The sequence below is a fragment of the Pseudopodoces humilis genome, chromosome 1 (genome assembly GCF_049639895.1).
Source record: "Pseudopodoces humilis isolate 2021_Gansu_Grassland_sample_001 chromosome 1, ASM4963989v1, whole genome shotgun sequence".
NCBI classification, from domain to species: domain Eukaryota; kingdom Metazoa; phylum Chordata; class Aves; order Passeriformes; family Paridae; genus Pseudopodoces; species Pseudopodoces humilis.
This window is the reverse complement of record NC_142200.1, coordinates 107,458,447-107,478,891: the sequence shown is the minus strand read 5'-3', so window position 1 is coordinate 107,478,891 and position 20,445 is coordinate 107,458,447. Positions and strand designations below refer to the sequence as shown.

General features: G+C 38.8%; 1 protein-coding gene across 1 annotated transcript in view; it reads right to left on the bottom strand.

Annotated features, from left to right (window-relative positions):
* TRAK1 (trafficking kinesin protein 1) overlaps positions 1-20,445 on the bottom strand; it is a 98,786-nt gene that overhangs the window by 70,283 nt on the left and 8,058 nt on the right. Inside the window, exon 2 of the mRNA XM_014248532.2 lies at positions 6,852-7,144. Within this exon, the coding sequence (XP_014104007.1) occupies positions 6,852-7,144 (293 nt within the window). The remainder of the gene's footprint in view (positions 1-6,851; positions 7,145-20,445) is intronic.

The window sequence follows — 20,445 nt, the reverse complement described above, 5'->3', positions numbered from 1 at the left end:
AACTATTAGGACCCTACAGTACACTATTCCATAATTTAAATAAACTTTGCTTTAAATCAAAGTATGGAAATGTTTCTCTTTCTAGATAAATGCACCCATAATCATGACTTTGACATTAAACAGAAAATAAAAGGAAATTTTGCCACCATGGCTATTCTTTTAGAATAAGAACAAAAGCTATTCATGTACCAAAGGCATGCTGGCAATGCACTGTTCAGCAGCAGTAAGAATAAACACATTCATTAACCATTAGGATCTTCCAGCTGCCAAGAGAGACTGCGAATGTCTCAAAAACCCATTGATAAATCACTGACTATGATGAAAACCCTGAAATGCAATTGTCCTGCTTTTCCGTGTTGTTCAGCCCAGCTGAACAAAATGTGCCAGCCACTAAACAATGACTGTCAACAAAACTTTCACAGAATCACAAGCAAAACATGATAATTAAATCTTATGTAGCTTGCTCTTTACAGATGCTTACTTTAAGTGAAAAATGTGTTGCTTTAGGATGGACACACACACATACATTGAGGGAGAAAGGTAAAGCTGAACTTCATATATTATGGAACTAAATTATGGAATGAAAATTATTTTCGCATATTTAAGTGCACCAATAATCAAATGTAACTATTTAGTCTTCCTGCACTATTCATTGCACCACAACAGGAATAAAAAATGAAAACCAAAAAAAAACCCTGGAAAATCTACTAGGCACTGACCTTCAGCACTTTCTCCAAAGAACAAACCCAGAACACTGACAAACACTTACTGTATTCATGAACCCCTACCTTGAATAAAATACATATTTAGGAATGATAAATGCTTCCCTAAGCAAGGGAAATCTAAGAATAATGTCTTTAAAAATGTCACATCGGATTTGTAATTCCAACAGTTGCTTTCATAGTGACTTCAGAATTGACAGTTTACACTAGAGAACATGGATCATATTAGAAAGTTTGTAATATTATTATTACAAATAAGTAAGAGGGCTAGCTAGGGAGCACAGCAGAATTCTGCTTAAGAGAAAACCAACCAACCAAATGTCATCAAAACACAAAAACATAATCCTTGATAAAATAAAGACATATGCCAAAAATACAGGTTAAGAGGTAGTGTAACATCCTGACACAGGAGAGGAAGCAGAAAAAAACACCAGATTACTTGAAAGGGGTAAGAGCTGGAAAGCAACTGTGGGGAGGATGTGAGGGGGGGAGAATCTGTGTGAAGTCGACTGAGAACACACCAAAAGCCAGACAGAAAATTCAAATTAGAGGCAATGATGCAGCAGGCACAGAGAATAAAACCATTTTGTCAGAGTATGCTAGACAGAAATAGTCAGACTCATAAAATTGCTCCAGTCATGCTAAAGGAGCTATCTCATGTTAACAGGACTGGCATTTCTGGAATGCTTTAGAGAAAAGAAGATGGTTCAGAATTTAGCAATCGCTGCTTACAGAAGTGTCTGGAAAGATGGAGAAAAGACCAAAACTAGATCAAGCTTACAGGATGAGACAGTGGCAATAACTTACAATAAAGTAGATGGGCTGAGGAAAAGGACCAACATTCTCATAGCTTTACTTAAAGGAGAGACTAAGAGAGCTGAGAGAGGAGAAGGCAGGGGTGTAAAAGCTATGAAGGTTTTTTAAAATCATGAAGATAACTTCATAAGGGTAAAGAAGAACTGATATTTACCAAAGTCCTGCATAACTAGGACAAATACTGACAGAAACTGCAAGATTGGTGTCACTGCACATAGAAGCAGCAACCATGAACTTCCAGGGTAAAACAATCTGCAGATCCAGATAAGAAAAAGCTATGGACGGGTTCCAACACTAAACAGTTCTGCACAATGAGGGTATTTAGGCTGAGAGTAGACTACTGAGAGTGGCTGGGTATGTGATCTCCATATCCAGTATTCTGGAGTCAGAAACACAGTCCAGAGATGGCTGGTCCAACACAGCAGAGAATTTTTTTATGCTCTTTGCTTGAGTTCCAGCTCTACCAAGCAATATTTTACATCTCTTCTCTCACACTGACAAAACTGAGAAAAACGTGGAAGTCCTACCCCAAACCAGGAGCAGAAAAAGAAGCAAATGCTAGAGAACAAGCAAAATTAGTTGATGTTTCCATAAAGAATGGTAATTCGGTGGAAGAGAACAGAGTCTCTGTTTCATACAGGAACATATTTAAAGCCTGAGTTAGGATAAATCCAGGATGAAAACCCAGAGAAAACTTTCTGCACCCAAATATTGCCAGGAGATTTTGTGAATGAGGCTTCACAGCGAGAGAAAGTTGGCTTCTCTGGATGTTATATGACTCCTTCCACTGCAGTCACTGCAGTAATGTGCAATTACACAACCCACAAGGAAGTTCAAACAATACCAACTCTTCTCACTGACACCTTCCTGCTGAGAAAAAAAAAAGACATTTTCTGGTTTGACCCCTTTGTTTTTAGAAATTAAAAAACCAAAAAAATCTACTTGTGTTAATTGCAAACCAAGTAAGACACAGAACAGGTTATTACCACAGAGCATTTCCCAATAATTCAACAGCCCTCAGGAAATTGTCCTGAACAGCCAGAAAACACACTCCTACATGCATTTAGTAAGAGTAATTAGTACAATGAACAAATGAATCATGCAAACTAATGAAGGAGCTGGGCAATTTAAATTACAGTCCATTCATTCTCTCCCTTTTCAGAGAAGGATGAAGGAAACCTACATGGCATATTAAGCAGTTAGCTTTTGAATTACTAAGTACACCATACCAAAATCAGTGCAAATAGTAAGTATTCAGACATGCAAAAGCAGATGAAGTTAACTTACTAAAGATGTCTAAGGATACTGTGTTAAGCATATTTTAAGAGAAAAAAGAAAAAAAAACACAACCAAAAAGCCTCACAAAAATATTCTGGCAGTCAGACAGCTATCACAAGAGTAATATCCAATGATATTTCAGACATCCATTCCCACTGTACTCCCCATTTCCAGGAGGACAGAATTTGTCTGACAGCAGGTAACAGATAAGAAAGAGGCAGTCTCTGATGACTAAGAGGCTTTTGTAATTCATAAAATTGGGACTACTGAGCAAACACAACGGGAAACAAAAACAATAACAGAAAGAAGCAGCATTAAAAAATTCTTTGAGCATCAATGGTCTTGAAAAGCAGAGTAGTGATACTCTGCTTTTTCATGTCAAGATTACAGCCCTTCCTGCTCTACAAAAAATGGGATGGGGGTGGTGGTTGTTGTGGTAGTGGTGTTCGAGAAGAAAGCCCCCAACTCCAGATGCTGTTTTCATCAACATCTGACTGAAAGTATCCAAATCTTCACTGCAATTAAAGAAAAGACAGACCCTGAAAAGCATTTCCACTCCCGTTCAAGCAAAAGGAACACTAGATGGTGCTACATCCATATTCCTACCTCTACACTCTTGAATGAATGAGAGCAGCAAGAAAAAGAAAAGTTAAAAGGAAAGAAAAACAACTAGGACACAATAGGTGCCTCCTACATGTAGCAGCACCATGCCACTTCCACACAGTGCTGCCCCACTGTCCACCAACCTCAGGGCTTGAGTCTTCTGTCCATTTACCTGCAGGAGCTCCACAATCAATAGCAAAAGAAAACTTGAAGTCAGACTACACTGATCTTTTCTCCTAAATCTTGCTAACAAAACCTACAATGAAATACTACAAAACAAAAAATCTATTACAACTGCTACTCAGTCAATTTTCAGGTTTAGTGTTTAGAAAGTATATGCTCCACCAGCACTTTTTTTCATAATAGCTCTTAAAACATTCACAAACGATTTTTTTCAACAGATCAACTACTTCGTTTGCCCTTCTGTGCTGAAGTCAGCACAGATTCAAATGCATTTACCTGCATAAAGCTTCACTTGCAGCACTCACGAGCTTCGGATGGTGCTTTAATATCAAATTCAGTGGGAAAGGAGCTTTTAGAGTGCTGTCCCTCTCAGAGACCGGCTGGAGGAAATTTTTCACCACACTGTTTTTGTCGCCTATGTCCAGCCCTAAAGTGCTTATTGCCTCTGTTATGCCAACAGAATTGCTTTTAGGCCACACAATAGAACCAGTCAGAGGTGTGACCTAACTAAAAAGTAACTCTCATCTCCTCTGACACAAAAGCACAGCAAGGATTCTATCCAGACCAGTTGCCTAAAATACCTCTAGTTGCACTCCCACAGAAATCTGCTCAAGAACAATTCTGAGATGGTTTGGGGACAAGAAATGTTTAAGCTAACCCTGTATCCAAGAATACATGCTTAGAACAACCAGAATGTGCAATGCTCTCAGCTACATTGAATCTGCTCTTGGGTCCCAGGCAGGAAAGATGGTGCTGCTGACAGAGAATGCCAAAGTGCCTCTCTACTGCAAACACAACGGGAAACAAAAACAATAACAGAAAGAAGCAGCATTAAAAAATTCTTTGAGCATCAATGGTCTTGAAAAATTAAATAGCAAAATTTGCATTTTAATATAATAAATAAATATAATTTATTATTAGCTCATTACATTCCTAAAAGCATCACCACACAACACTCTGCCTCAGTTTCCCATTCTTTTCTTAACTGCACTCAAGCCTTTATTTGCAAGAATTTTTGCAGATAACTTGTACAATAGGCTGCAGGTGTTAATTTAAGACTAAGAAAGATATATATAGATTACCCTGATTGCTGAATTTGAACTCCAGGATAAGTCAAGGCTTGGCACCAGAAGAAAAGGTAGAGAATATGCAGACTTGATATAAGCAATTTTTTCCCCACTAAAAAATTTAAAAATGCAAATAGTGCTAGCTTGTCAATCAGAACTAAACAAAGTCTTCATGTTGAAGTCATTGACAATCCTGAAAATTCAATCAAGTATTTATCTTTCAGGTTGTTTCAAAGGTATACGTTGCACACCTGCACACAAAACTGATAAAGACTTTACAGAGGGAACATGAGACCAATTCCTTACATCCAGTCTATGCCCTCTGACACCTTTAAAATGCACAACAGAAAGCTGAAACTCAAAAATCCATAAACACCAAAAAACCCCTCAACTAACCAAGCAATCAACAAAAACACTGCCTTTTCTACTGCAAATCACATCATGTTGTCCTCAAGTCACAAACAGTATAAATCTGACACCACAGAACAGCAAACCCATTCAAAAAAACAATTTAGGACCAATCTGTAAACATCACTTGGCTGACAGCTAAGCACAAAAAAGGAGATTCAGAAACAATATCAGGCTTGAAGGAATGTGAAGTAGCAAGAACACGCACTGGCCTCCATTTAATAAAAACTTTTTAAATGTTAAAAAATGAGTTTGTCTTGCCTTTCAAGAAACTATAATCAAGAAGGCATCTTGATTCACGAAAAAAGTTGGTTGTCTTGGCTTGTAGTCAGAAACAGAAAAACAAAGTTAAATTCTTATTAACAGGGGAGGGAGGAGAGGGGCTGAATTGGAAACAGGACACGGCCAGCAGAACAGATTGCAAGATCCTTCTATAAGGGGCCTGGAAAACAGAGTTCTATTACCCAGAATGCATTTATGTGATGTGCAATTTCTAGTCTACCTAACGAGCAAATACCTACATGGAAGTCAAAAAATAGGAGCATTTTTGAACTAATCAGTTAAGGAGCTCTAAATCATAAAAACAAGGAAGGAAGGATGGCAAGTATGGTTGCTTAAACAAAACATTTATTTTATAAGATGCATACTTGACTAAGTGACTCCAGTGTTAATCCTGCTGCTTGCCCTCCCAAGCAAATCAGGGTGGACTTGAGAGCACCTCTGCCCTTCTATTTTCTTTTATTTCAGAATAGCAGCATTTAGTAACTACACAGCTGTTGGGCTGAGCTAAGCTAAGGTATGCTACTAAAGCAACTGCTGACAGTCACCATTAGCTAGTTCTCTGATTCAAAGACAATTCTAGAAAGGGCTGAAAGTAACTCAGGATAAAAGTATCTGGCTGCCAATTAGAACAGCCTTAGTCTTATTGCTGTTTCTCTCAGACGTCTCATTTCTCCCTTCCAAAAACTCAGCTGACTCCTCAAACATTCCCAAAAGGACTTAGAACTCACAAGGTCACGTTAGACTAAAAGAAGCCTAACAGCTCAGCCAACAAACCATGCATTTGTAATGGAAGCAGGCTGTCATTTCATGGCCATAACCATGACTAAATTGAGTTACAGTGATTATTCAAACACAGAAATTTGGATCAGCTGACCACAGCACTAAGAATCTAATTCTATTTAAAATATCATACTTCAACACATATTCCATTTATTTGTATGAATCTATAATAAGGTATTCAACCCTTTCATAAAAGCATGCAGAAGAAGCTATCCCATATACATAACTTTCACTGTTCCAAAACAAATGTAAATAAATGAAATGGCTTTGAAAAGCAAAAACATGTAAGTAAAAATGTTAGATCCTATTTCTCCCACAAAGCAATTCTCATATGAAGATAGAAATATAAATTGTGCTGAACACTAGGACAAGCATTCCATAAACTTTAAGGTGCAGTGTTCCCTTCTCCTCATCCCTAACTCTGGTTATTTTCCAAACACACTTTCAAATCGTTCCATTTCCCTAGTATATAAATAAAGTAACCGCGTTTCACAGCTGTCATTGGTCTGGCCTATTTGCAAGGACCTTAACCATTACCAAGTGCTTTCACTGAAAAGCCTGGTGCCTGTGAAATCACTTCTTGAACACGAAAAAGTGTGCAGGACAGTGGCAGCAACATCCATGAAGCAGATACCCCACCACTAACTTAAGAACAGAAGCATAACTCTACATTTCCACATGCTCACCATGGTAAAACGATTTGACTGCTTACCTGTAATGGTGCAGGCATCTCTGTACTCTCTGCAGTCTGGCACATCATCTTCCACGCCTTCGCTTACATAGTGCTCCTCGTGAATGCCGGTGTCGCAGGCTAGGACTGCATGGTTCGACAGCTCCGAGGGAGGCACAGTGGCGGCCAAAGTGCAGTCGTGCAAAGCTGTGGCGTCCAGCTTGGCAGGTTTCACAGGCTTGTACAATGTGCCATCAGGGGGACCAGCACTGGAGACTGGGGCTGGCTGGCACAGATGGAGCTCCTTCTCTTTGCTAGAGTTGGCTTCAAGAAGTCTGCAGAACACAAAAGAAACAAATGTTCAATTCAAGCCATTCCAAAGAGTGAATGTCAGGACAGATGATTTCTCTTCACACGTGGAGCAGCTGCTTATCTCTGCACTTTGCACCTTACACAGTAGCAAAAGGCCAGTCCTCCTACTGTGTTTTTTGCCAACAGCTGATTAAACATCCACATTTTTGCCTACCCCAACTTGCAGTAAGCACAGTCCATTCACCTTGGCTCATTCACAAACTTTCTCTCATGTCACCCAGGCTAAAGTCCTGTGTAACCCAGCATCTATACGAGCCAGGTCATACAGACAGGCTTCACATCCCTGGTTGATTTACTGGCACTTTAATAACATCACAATTTGAAATCAACTGACAGCACACAAAACAGCAATGATAAGAAGTTCATACTATGCACAACAAAATATACTAATACACAAAATATACTAGACTTTCCTCTCCACTCTACAGGCCAGCCCCTCGCTAACAGACTGGCAGCTGGCACCTCTGCTCCCTTTACAGAGAAGACAGAAAATAAAACTCAAGGTGCCCTAGATTAAAGAACTGACCACACTGCTGCTCCCTAGCACCTCAACCTCAAACTGGGAACAAAGCCCCTCAAGGCTGGATACTTATGTCCCCAGCAAGATGGAACTGACCAGAGAAGAAATGAAGAAGAGCACATTTCTCCCAAAACTTAACCAAGCCTTTTGCATAAGGAGATAAAGGCACTGCAAATACTGGTGGTAGGGTATTGCTTTTGGTTATGAGCAGCGTAAGGAAAGATGCAAATGCTCTGTACTGCTAGGAAAGGAGAATATTATTGTGGGATTGCAGAAAAACAGTTTTGGGAAAGGACTTGAAAGACTTTATATATGTAATAGCTACAATGCATAAGCAGCAGCTGAAGAACAAGCCACACAGGAACACCCAGACAACATGGGAAAAACAGGAAGACAGACAGCAAGAAAACACAATTGCACTGATTTACAAGCAGCAGGTGTGGATGCAAGTCCATATGCAAGTGCAGCAACAGAACATGCTATGTTCAGTGCTTCACTGAGAACCAGAACAACAGCTTTCTTGAGAATTCTATGTGAAAAAGGCTATCTCTAGTCTCTGGAACATGTCCAGATACTCTTATTTTGCTGTTAAAGTTACACTCAGTATGTGGGCATTTTTTTTTTTTCTGGCATTTCTAGCCAATAACATTATTGTTCCACCAAAACATGACAGTATTTCTAGAAACTCACTGCAAGAACCAAATACCAGTCCCAAAACTATCAAGACAAAGATCAGGTGTTTAGACCATCTGGGAGTAAGCTCCAGAAAAGTCTTGCAACAAAACTGGAACACTAACCAGCATCATTTTTCTCTACCTATTTTTTCCCTTCAGCACAGGCTAAGAACAAAAAAGCAAAATTCTCTCCCCCTTTCAGAGGGTCTCAACAAGGATACATTTGCACTGAAATCAGAACATCATAACTAGAAAACAGATGGGCAATATTAACTCTTGGAAAAAACATCCTTATACATAAAATAACATTTCATTAAGTTTCCCTCAATTACATACATTTGTATTCCTGCATGGTATCATTTAACCTGGAAATACTTCTCACACTCAAGAGACTCAAAAAATGTATTTTGTAAGGACCATAACAGCTAAAGGAACATACTAAATTGAATGATAAATTTATACCATACCCTAACAAAAATGACACACTACTGTGGCAGCTGCAGGAAGAGAAAGTTTCACTTGAGTGCTTTAACAGAAATTGTTATGGTTCCCCCGCAGAGCATCCATTATTCCTGTACTGTCACAGTACATACTGAAAAGAATAATGGGTTACTTGTACTCATTACTTTTTAAATGGTCCCCTTTCAAGTATTTCTTTAGAAATAACAAGAGGGAGATTACTGATATTAGAAATTAGTTGCTCAAAAGAAGTTGGAATCAAAATGCAAATCTTAATTTTCCCCTCTGCATGGAAGATAAAACAGTTTAACCTATAAACAAGAAAAAGTATTGGAAATTCACAGACAACTGATTAGATGGGCTCAATTTTGTCCTAGTTGCTACCACACATCTGTGAATTACCTTTGTTTTGGGAAATTGTTAGATAAATTTGTTGTTATGAACAAGGCCATGACTAGGATTAAATAACTAAAACACCAACAACACTTTTCAGCTTGTTTTGCCCTCCTCTCTGCTCCTTCCCAGGCCCTGCCTTAGCAACCTCAGGAAGCCACTGAGAAAACACCACTCCTGAATGAATAACACTAATAACCAACATGTGATTTGTGTGCAGACTTCAAGTGAGTTCTGGGAACTCAAGATCTTCTGAACAAATGATATCCAACATCTGACATACCTAACAACCATTTCTGACTCTCTCCCACACAGTCCTCACTAAAAATATTTTTGCCCAGAAAATAACATTACAATTTCTATTATAAGTTTGTGTTGAATGAGTTTCACCTCTTAACATTCACTCCACTGAGTGAATGGAACCAGTTCTCCCCCCTTCAGTAAGCTCCACCCCAACCCTTGGCTCTGTTAACAGTAAATAGAGATATGCATCCAGGAACAAAAGCCATCAATGCTCTTCCTTCACACAAGCTGTTTCACTGTTGGAACTTATGAAAACTAGAAGAAAATAAGCTTGAAAGCACAAGGAAGGTACAAAAGCTAAACCCCACAAAGGCCACAACAGTCAGTTTGTCTGGTCTACTACAGAAACACATGGAGCATCTACACAAGAAAGTTCAGGTTTAAGGAAGGGAATTTGCCTTCATCATAAAACCTTGCATCACGGAAAAAAGAAAGCCTGCACAAATGTGTGTGCCTGCTCCCTTTTAGACTTATTAAATATCTTCAGTCTCCATGAACACGGGGGAGAAATGTTCACTCTTCTAAAACCTACAGAGCCACTGTTTGCATGGCCTCCCTTGCAAGGCAAATATTACCACCTAATCCAGGCAGTGCACACTTGTCCTTAAACTTTTAGGTCTTCTTACTGCAGAAAATAAAAACAAACTGCAACTGAGCACTATTTACCATATTGTCAAAACAGCCATGAAGAGAAATGGACAAGGTAGCTACTGTCCCCAGGAAATACAACATTAATATAATTATTTAGTCAGTGTCACCTGCACATACAGTATTCATAAACAAGATGTTCAAATTGTTATTGAACTCCTTGGTATTTACTCCTTCTGACATGCACATGAAGATATAAATCATTATTGTAGTTTTATACTTAATCTGACATCCAAACAAGTGCAGAGTCTGTAAATCAGATTAGAACTTTTATTAACAAAAATTCAACCCACTTCATTCTTCCTACTGCATATGTTAACAGCAGCCTATAGAATTTAAATAAGTCCTCTCCTACCTAATATGACATAATTAAGCTTCTGCCTTAGTGTGGTAAAAGCTGTATTGTACCATTTCTCCCAGTCTAAATACAATGACAGTTTGAGGCTAATAGACAGATGTGGGACTAAAGAAATATTTAATTTGGAATGTCTGAACTAAATTCTTCAGTGTAAAACTGTTTGCTGAAAGAGAAAAACTTCCTAAAGTTTATCATCTGTATCTTTTTAACAAAGGTCATTCTACTCTGAAAAAAAACCCTTATTTGTCAGTTGTTTGTTGAAAGGCAATCATTCCAACCTTGCACTTTGTTAGACTGATCACACAAGCACAAAGTGGTGTTGCTCCTGCACACCACCTCTGTAGAATGCTCAGATTTTGGTCTAACCCAATAAATGCTGAAAACAGAGTACTGGCATGATTACTATATCAAGACCTTAAATTTTACATACAGCCAACACCTCTGCAATCTAATAGTACATCCAACATAACAGACTGGACTATGACTGCAACGTAACCGAGACTCGTCGAAAAAGTACATTTGGGTACTGACTGTAGTGTACCAGTGGAAGCCCAGATTACAAAAGGCAAGTCAAGAACTGAGATGTGATTAGTCAGCACTGTGTTCCACTTAAAAAAATAAACAAAAATCCATCTTCGCCAGTTATCTAGGCAAAGCAGCTCAAAGCTAACAGACACATTTACATCAGACAACAGCCAAAATTTGATGGTTTTGAGATTGAGGGAAAAAAATCTCCACAACAGTCAGCCATTTCTGGGTTCTGGACATGAAATTAGTTCCTTTTTTCTTTGCAGTTTGTTTTGTCAGGAAAGGATTGAGTTTCATACACTACAAATTTTATATACAAGCAAATAAAGTAAACAATTTGCTTTTTCATTGCCATTTGAGATGAAGTTTTTCTGCATTCAGCACTAAATAGAACTTAACTCTGAATCTAAATACACAAATTACTTTAAGTAATCCTTCCTCCATCAAAAGCAGAAGATAAAGAGATATTCAGCCATGTGCTTACTTATAGCCCAACAATGCTGAATAAGTTATAGATAACTTTGCAACATTATTCTTACCACCATCTTGGACTGCAGCCACAGCAATTTACTGTAGTCACAAAACATCTGGAATTACTAATGTGCAACCCAAGAGCCACATGCTGCACCCTTTGGTGATTATTAAGCTTTGAAAAATTTTTAATTATCCTGCTCAGATTTTGTGATTCAAATACTACTTTTATTCAATAGTTTAAAATGGCAACTGGGGTACTGTGAATGTCTGCCAAATGAAAGAAATACTTCCTTAACAGAAGGAAAAAAATATCTTTCCAGAACATCTGACTAAAATCTTCCAGGTCATCCTTTTGCTATGCATACTCTCATATGTAATTCAACTATGCTGTTTGGTCTAGAGCAGAAGCAAAACCATTTACTGTGAGCTGTCTGGTTTTGCATAACAGCTCTGGTATATATGAACAATCAATTCCCTTTTGAGTAAGAATATGAAAACTCTTCTGCAAGATGCACTTCAAATGCTACTTGCTGTCTCACAGGGACATGAAACTTCAGGTAGCCCCGTGGGCTACATCACTGACAAGTCATTTCACATGTACCTATTAAATTTTCTCCTTCAAGAAGCTTCACACTGCACAGGGAAGTGGGGACATTCAGCCCAAGGTGACAAGCTAAATCTAATCTAAAGTAACCCCCTCAAATCAGTAATGAAGATTTATGAAGCTCCAGTGTTTTGATCTAGTCACACACCCCTACTGACCAAAGTGTTTGCTAATTTAGATGGAACCACAAGGTATCAAGGGACTGAGAGAGCTTTCTACTCTTCACATCTGCACGGAGCTTCAGAGCCCCGATCCTGTTTTCTCTTTTACTAATTCACTAATTCTCATTTATTAAATACTAACTGCTGCTTAAACATATCAGAGGGTTTTAGAATGTGCAAATTCCACCCTTTTATATACTTCAAAGAGTCCCACCAGAAATATCCTTTCTTGTTTTGTGCATCATGTTATAAATCTACTAAACACCTCTGTTTTAAACTAAGTCTGGCAAGTTTACTAAGCTGTTTAAAAAGAATCCTCAAGGGTCTTATCTACCCCTCACCAAAAAAAAATTCTTCAGATGCAAAACACTCCATGTAGACACTGAAGCAAATCAAAGCTATGTATGTCTTTATACATATGTCTCATCTGTAAAAAGATCAATATGCTTATCTACCCTTGTTGTTTGGGAAAATAATTGACTTTGGGAAAATAAGCAACTTAAAATTGCTTTAAGTATTCAACTTCTTATTTCTTTCATAATGCACATTTTGAATCTGTAAAAGTTTGCTCTTTTTTTTAATTTAAAAACAATTTCTTCACTAAGTGGGTGGGTTCAAAAGCCAGTCAAAATGTCTTCTTCCATTTAAATACACTTTATCAGACCTCAAAGAAATGACTATGTGCAGAAGGTCTTGACTTTTACACATACACACACACACACACAAACATTCACTGTTTAAGTTTTAGATAAAGACTGAATATGATCCCAAAGAATTTACTGAGTTTTTTTAATTATGTGCTTTAGTATATACTCTCTTATAAACCATGGGGCTTAGCTTCTGCTCAGAAGCTGCTTTTTAAACATTCAGAATGCTGACTGCTTAGTTAAAACTTCTAACTCAAGGGACATAAAGAGTCTAAGCATCATAGATCAATGACAGAATGTGAGAAGCACTTCATTTACCTTCAAACACTTTACATAACTCATGTTACAAGAGTTCTAACAATTTTACAGTAAAAACTAAAGGGACAAACTTCTTGGACAACTCCAGACTGCACCCTTATCCAAAATTTTAAAGCCATTCAAGGTTCTTTTAATCAATCTTCTTGCCTAAGTTTCCTAGCTTTATAGTACATTTGGATCATATTCCACGCTTTTAGTTGGTTTTGGATTTTTTTCTCCTTCATAGTGGGGTTAGGAACACTTCAACCTAGCCAAATGCAATCTTTCAGGAAAGTATCAATACCCAGTGTTAATGCCACATGCCATGAAGGATCTTCTCAAGGTATATGCCTCACTAAGAAAGGCTTTTCTGCCTCTGAAAGTATAAAAAATGTTTTCAAGCTGAAGATATGAAGAGTTTCTAAAATCACTTTTATAAAGCTTCCTAACAAACAAGTACTAAGCTGATGAAGGCATCCAAAATCAGAACAATACCTGATTAACTGCCAGTGGCACGGTAATGTTATTTAGAATAAAAAAATCACCACAAGAGAACAAAAGGCAGAATAGCATCAGCAATAACCAAAAAGCTGCTTAAACCATAATATAACCATGTACAGCTTGAAATCTCACTCTCAAAGTCCCCAAAGCTGCTGCTGTGACCTTGTTTAGCTTTATTTGACCATTAAGTCATCAGTCAAGACAGTATGTTTTCTGAAAAAACGATGCAATCAAAACATCACAAATAACAAGCCTCTTTAAAGAAAACCACACCACTGCTCTCCACAAACCAAAGTTTCTCACCACTAGGATTTGGCCTTCAGAAGGATCCCATCAGTCTCTTCTCCCCTCAGGGCAAGGGAGAGTGGAAGCCTACTGTAAGAAAAGCCCTGGGTTTGACCTTCGCAGCTGTGAGGGCACAAGTGTGCTCTCACCCGGCTTTATGTAACACTGCCCCGCTCTGCTCTCAAGTTCCTTCAGGCAAATATTGCAGGGATCTATAAATAGTTCTTCCTTGTGTAAGGCTCACATTACACCAGGAGCTTTGTACAGCTCCCCCTCCTTTTATTAAATATAGGCCAAAAACCATGCCCTCCCCACCATCCCCCTCTCTCAGTGAACAAATAAAACTGTAAAAACGTAAACGGTGCCTCCCCTTTCCTGCAACACCTTGTGCTCCTGGCTGGGAGATCTTCAGCTGTGTACCTGCCTTGGAAAGTGAAAGCTGTTCAACCACTACCACTAGTGTAGAGTGTATGAGTACTGCATGTGCAGAACAACAAAGAATTAATGAGGAAAACACAGCTCAGACGCATGGCAATGCAAAATATAAACACCACAAACATGGTATTTTCTTTTCACACCCATGCGTGTGCAAGGTGTTCACTGAGGTAGATCACTATGAGATGGGTCCAAAAAGGCATGGACGAATACTTGCTGAAGATAATAAGATCTTAAGAATTAAAACAAAACAAAACAAAAACCAAATCATTTTGGATTAGGCTGCTGTTATATTTAGTGTGTATGGACTCCAGCCTCAAACACAGTGAACACAAAAGCTAGAATAGAAGATCATCAGTTTTGGTACGCAAACACCATGTCTACCAGCATATCTCCTTGTACCACTGAAAAAAGGCAGGTATCAAAGATTTGTCAGAGTTCAGGTATGGGGAAAATGACTACACCAACAACAAACCAGGTCCTCAATATGGGTGGGAACAGTGATAACAGAAATATGAAAAGTTCTCTTTATTTATACACCACAAGAGAATGGAACTCCCCACTTCTTAACTTCACCACAAACCTCACAGGCTTTCAAATGAGTTTTGGATACAGCTTTTCTGCTAGTTGGGGAGAGCTGTTGATTACCACAAACTCTCTAAACTGCAGCAGCTGAGGTAACATCACTGTCTCTGCTCTTGAGTGCTGAGCTCACTTCCTAGCCACAGGACGGAGCAGCGAGAGCACTTGCCCAGAAGCAGAGCGTCACAAATGCACTACGTACACATGAACTAGCTAGTTGTACAGAGGAAACAAAACAAAACCCCCCCAAGAACTCTCTGAAAAATGGCTGGGCCTAAGACAGCAGGCAGTAGGTAAAGATATTCAAATTAAAATCTGTTCCCATTCCAAGCTAAACCCCTGATGAGCCAGCCCAGCCATACTTTGTCCCTCAGAGCAACGCTAAAGAGTAGGGGAAGACAGCCAAAAGACCATGCTAGTATGCTGGTTTCCCACCGCCACTACACTACTGTTTAATCAAAAATACAATAGACCTAATTGCCAGCAAGTTAGGGCCAAGAGTTTTAGTCAAGTAACTCTAAACAAAGAACAGACTGGCTCAAACCAAATATTTATAATGGTTTAAAACCTGGGGGAGAGGGGTGAATTTTAATCTTGTTTTGCATTACTATTGTTCTTCTCCTGTTACAGGAGGAATTTCTCATTTCTCACTCTCTCAATGACTTCTAAGAGTCTAAGTGTACCAACCTATGGAGTTGGTACACTTTAAATTTTAAAAAATACTGATTTACAGGATTGGGAAAAAGTGTCATTATTTCAAATTGCAATAGCTGACCTTCTGAAAATATGCAAATATTTATATTTATATATATATAATACATTTATATATATGATATAGCACAAGACTGCTGCTTTTGCTTACTGTTTCTTATTGCACACAGTCAGTGAGAGCAGGGATAAGAGGAACAAAATTCTTTGCAAATGGCCCAAAAAGAAAAACCTAAGAAAACAAGCACAAAACTCAAAAATCTCAAAACCCACACACCATAACTCCTGTCCTGATCCACTTATTTTCAGACTGTTTAAAGCTGAATAATTATATAAAAAGATGATTAAAAAATAAGACCAACAAACAAATCAAAACCCTCTCTGTTAAGTAAGAACATCCTACTTTTTATTTTTTTCAGAAATTAAGAAATTTAAATATCCTGTTGCTGCTAGAAGCAAATTCAGAGACAGCTACTGGGAAGCTTACCTCTAAGGACAGTCAGACCACCAATTCCTGCTCTGAGTAAGATGCTAAGTCAATCTGCTTTGGCTCACTAGCATCACTGGCCCTTACTCTCTGGCAGCGAGCCTCCCCACGTGCTCGAGCAACTGGCACAATCCAGTGAGAGCCTCCATCATTCTTCAAGGTTGCCTTACAATCCTGAATGTGCACAGAGTTTCTCAAAGCCTATCCCACAATTTCTTAACTGTCTGTTAATATCCCTGTGCCCCATATCCATTTTCTTTTACCATCTCTAATTAGGTGCATATGGGTGCAATGCTTTCAACCATACACTGTTATGTTTGAGAGGACATGAGTGAACTGAACGCAGCTCTTGTCACTGGGTCTATAATTACAGCTCTTCTCTAAAGCTTTGGGCTGGGGGGAATGCAGATCACAGCCCTTTTCAGCCCAGAGAAAGCCAGATCTCCAACACCTGTTGATAGCTGAACCTCACAAGCCACTTTAGGTACCAGTGTTGAGGAGTGACATAACAAGACCACAAGATCCTACACAACTAACAATCCAGAGCCTTATACCAAAGCCTTGGTCACATGCCCTTCCCAGCAACTGAGACATGTGCCCCTGACTAAGGAGGGTGCATCTCAACACACACCATTCCAACGCAGGACTGCTTCCTTCCAGCTCCCCTAGGGGCTAATGGCTACAGCAAAACAAAGCCATTTCACAGCCCTTCTCAAAAGGCTACAATGTAGTTTAAAAACTGGCACAATTATCCTGTCAAGTCATTTTTCTGCTTCTGATGCTTGTGTGTAAACATCAAGAATAAAATAGGAAAATAAAAATTTAAAAGTTGCTCTGTACAATCAGTATGTTACCATATACATGTGTTCTTGGGAACCTAGAAATGTTTATCTTAACAACAGGCTGCGGAATTTTAGGAAACTGAGCCAATTATCCGTGGCTTAGTGCCATTAAAGTCAAAGTCACACAAGCAAAGATTTTAAAACAGTTTTTTTAGAATTCAAAGGGCATTAACATGAAGATGGCAAGAGCAAAGCTGCGATACAGTCTTACACTCACAAAAAAAACCACCAACACCAAACAAAACAAAAGAGAAAAAAGAATTCTCCTTACAGAGGGAAACTACACAAGAGCTTAAGCTAGGGAGTATAAATACAAATTAAATACAATACAAACTCAGTTTTTGCTTCATTTGCAGACTATCTTACTTAGATACAGACTGAAGTTGAAATTTTGCATTGTGGCTTTCTCCAAAGAACTGCAAGAAAAGAAGTTTGGATTTACTCAGTGCAGATGGTTCCAGACCATTTGGAAATTGACTTTGGAAAATAGTTGTGATAACCATTAAACAAGGCACTTTCTGAAGCTGTCCTTAGATAAATTCCTGTGTGCATGTACATGTTCTCCAAAACGCACAACAGATAGTCCTGGACACTAAACCTCATGTAGCAGATTCATGGCACAGGCAGTAAGAAAGCACTTGACCAAACTGCCCCCTGACATCTCCTGCTTGACTGGAAATCTCGATTGAGACTGAAAACTACTGTAGGTGGACTAGACAGGTTGACCTGCTTTACCATTAGCCAATTCAGCTCCCCACTTATCAGTGTGCTTATGACTTCCTTGGATCTTAGCACCCAGTCAGACAGCATTCAGTCTACCAAGAGCTTCAGGCAGCCAGCTTTCCATGAGGAAAACAGTTCTGAGACAAACCTTTTTTCTGTAAGTTAAGGATTTTATTCTTTGTGTTCACGACTGAAATTTCTCTGAAAGTGGAACTTTTCACTACAGTATGAAAAGCAACCCTCTCTTGGGCAATAAACGGAATTGAACCAATTCAGTCAAATCTTACAGAGACATGCTAAATGTGAAAGTGCAGAGAGCAGCATATAGCTTTACAAGGTTGGAAAACTGAGCATTTGAAGCACTTTTTATTCAGTTGAAAAATATTTTTAAAAAATCACTAATGTTGCCCATCTGCAGCTTAAAAGAAAGCTTCTCTCAAAACAAGTATATTATGATGATTAGAAATGTCTTCCTTCAAAATGTTTTTTTCATGACCTAACTTGGCAGAGCAATGGTCCTATCAGCCTCAGAACCACAGTTAGAATTCATTTCCCTTGACTCATACATACTCCAGCACAAGGAAAATTATCATTCCCAGCACTCAGCTTTCTCAAAATAACTGTAATAAGACTGGAACATCTTCTGGATTTTAAGTACCCATGGTTACATTTGAAAATTATACCTTTTGAGATCACAGGAAAGTATCACTAAAGCAAAAATAATAAATAGTCTATTTGAAAGACTCACATTTTTGGTTTGTGCACGAAGAAGTGAGCTTCAGCCAAGGGAGTTGTGGAAGATTCAGATTTCAAGAGCAACAGGTAAAATGGAAAGCAAGGCCTACAAGTACAATCCTTAATATAAACACAGGATTTCCTGAAAGGAACAGATCTCTCTACCTACTCTTAAATGCTCTGTGTAGGTTGCTCATTGGATATATAAATTCATATTTGAGCTAAAAAAAGTTAAAAAGAAACCAAGATTTGACAATTGAAGCCAGTAATATTAAAAAGTGCTTGGAGACAGTGTACCCTCAACTTCATTATTTAAGCCTTCATTAATTTTCAGTTCTCTGTCCAATACGTTCGTACAGCAGACCTCAAAGCTTTATCATATCTTACTGTCAAGAGAAAATATGAAGCTCTCCTTTCTATTGAAGAAGGTCTGGAGAGCAATTCCTTGCAACTTAATGTGGCAGAAGGAAAAAATGAACTTGTGTAGAAAGGACTGCATAACACATAATTAAAAGAGAGAAATTTTAGAAAAATACTTTTATATTCTATATAGATGTAGGCACTGACTTCCCTGAAGTGAAGTGAATCTACTTAACTTGTTTTACAGTTCGTGCAGAAAAGCTTTTGATTTAAATTTAATCATGCTTTAAGCATAAGCAAGGTGAAATATTATAGTATATCTGCCTGGAAGTTTGGGCTCAAACACAATTTTCCATAAGAAATGCTGAAGTAACATTAAAAAGTATGCCCAATAATGGCAAAGATCTCTTAGCTATCACTTGCCCCATGCAAGTAAGTTTCAGCATCGTTTAACAAATTATTGATCATCTCTTTGGTCAGAAGAACATAGCAGCCCAGACAATTCATGCAGCAGTTCAAGCAGAACACAAGACTGTATTCTAAAGTGAAAATTGCAGTATTTCCTCTACAAGAATACATGGAATTAAATATTGTAGCTATTCCTAGTGCATAGTAGAGATGTGACCACACTAGACCACCCTCACATCCCTTGCTGTTCCGAATCCAGATGCGGTTTTCAGAAATACACTTATTCACCTGTTTATTCACCCATACCAAATGCAGAGTCCAACGAGACCCTCAATTTTCACCAAGAATCATTTTCTGTTCTTCTCAGTGAAACATTCTGCCATCACTTTAAAACCTTATCTTTACAATATTACATTTCCCTTTTGTGCACTTTAATGTCTCTGTAAGGTCCATGACTCAGTTTTCACACACCTGTCCCTCACCATGGAAACAGAAAAGGAAGGAAAAATAGAATGTATATACCTCAGTTATGTTATTCAATAAAAACACCCTATTGATATTCATCATTAGGTTGGAATCTCCATGGCCAAAACAGGAAGCACAGATAAGTTTCCCGTGACTCAAGCCTAGCAGTAATTCCCTTGTAAACTTCCATCATCACCACACCAGTAACTGACAGGTCAAGGCCAAAATAAGCCACCGTCCTGCAGTTTAGAAAGGCAGCCAGCTTTCAAGGAGCACTAAGTCTAGCACAATCTCTGGGGTGAATGTGTTGGCAGCAACAAGCTGCACCAGAACTTTCCTTGGCCTCTCTCTCTTTTAACAGATTTCTGTGGTAGGTTTGCAGTTCCACCACTTGTGTCCTTTCTTCAAAGCTGCTGTTCAGTGCAGACTCCGCAGGCACCGACACCCACAGCAGCTGCCTGCACAGCCCCAGCCCGCAGCCCAAAGCGTCTCGGTGCAACCCGAGAACGGGACGCTGCCGCCTTCTCTGCAGGGGGAGATGCTGCTGAAATGCTCTTCCCCAGACTTGCTCTATACACTGACTGCAGGAGAAACATGAAGGGTTTATTAATAAGCAGGAGGAAAAGGTCAGCAGCTTGACTTGGATCCACGACTTTCTAGGCTACGA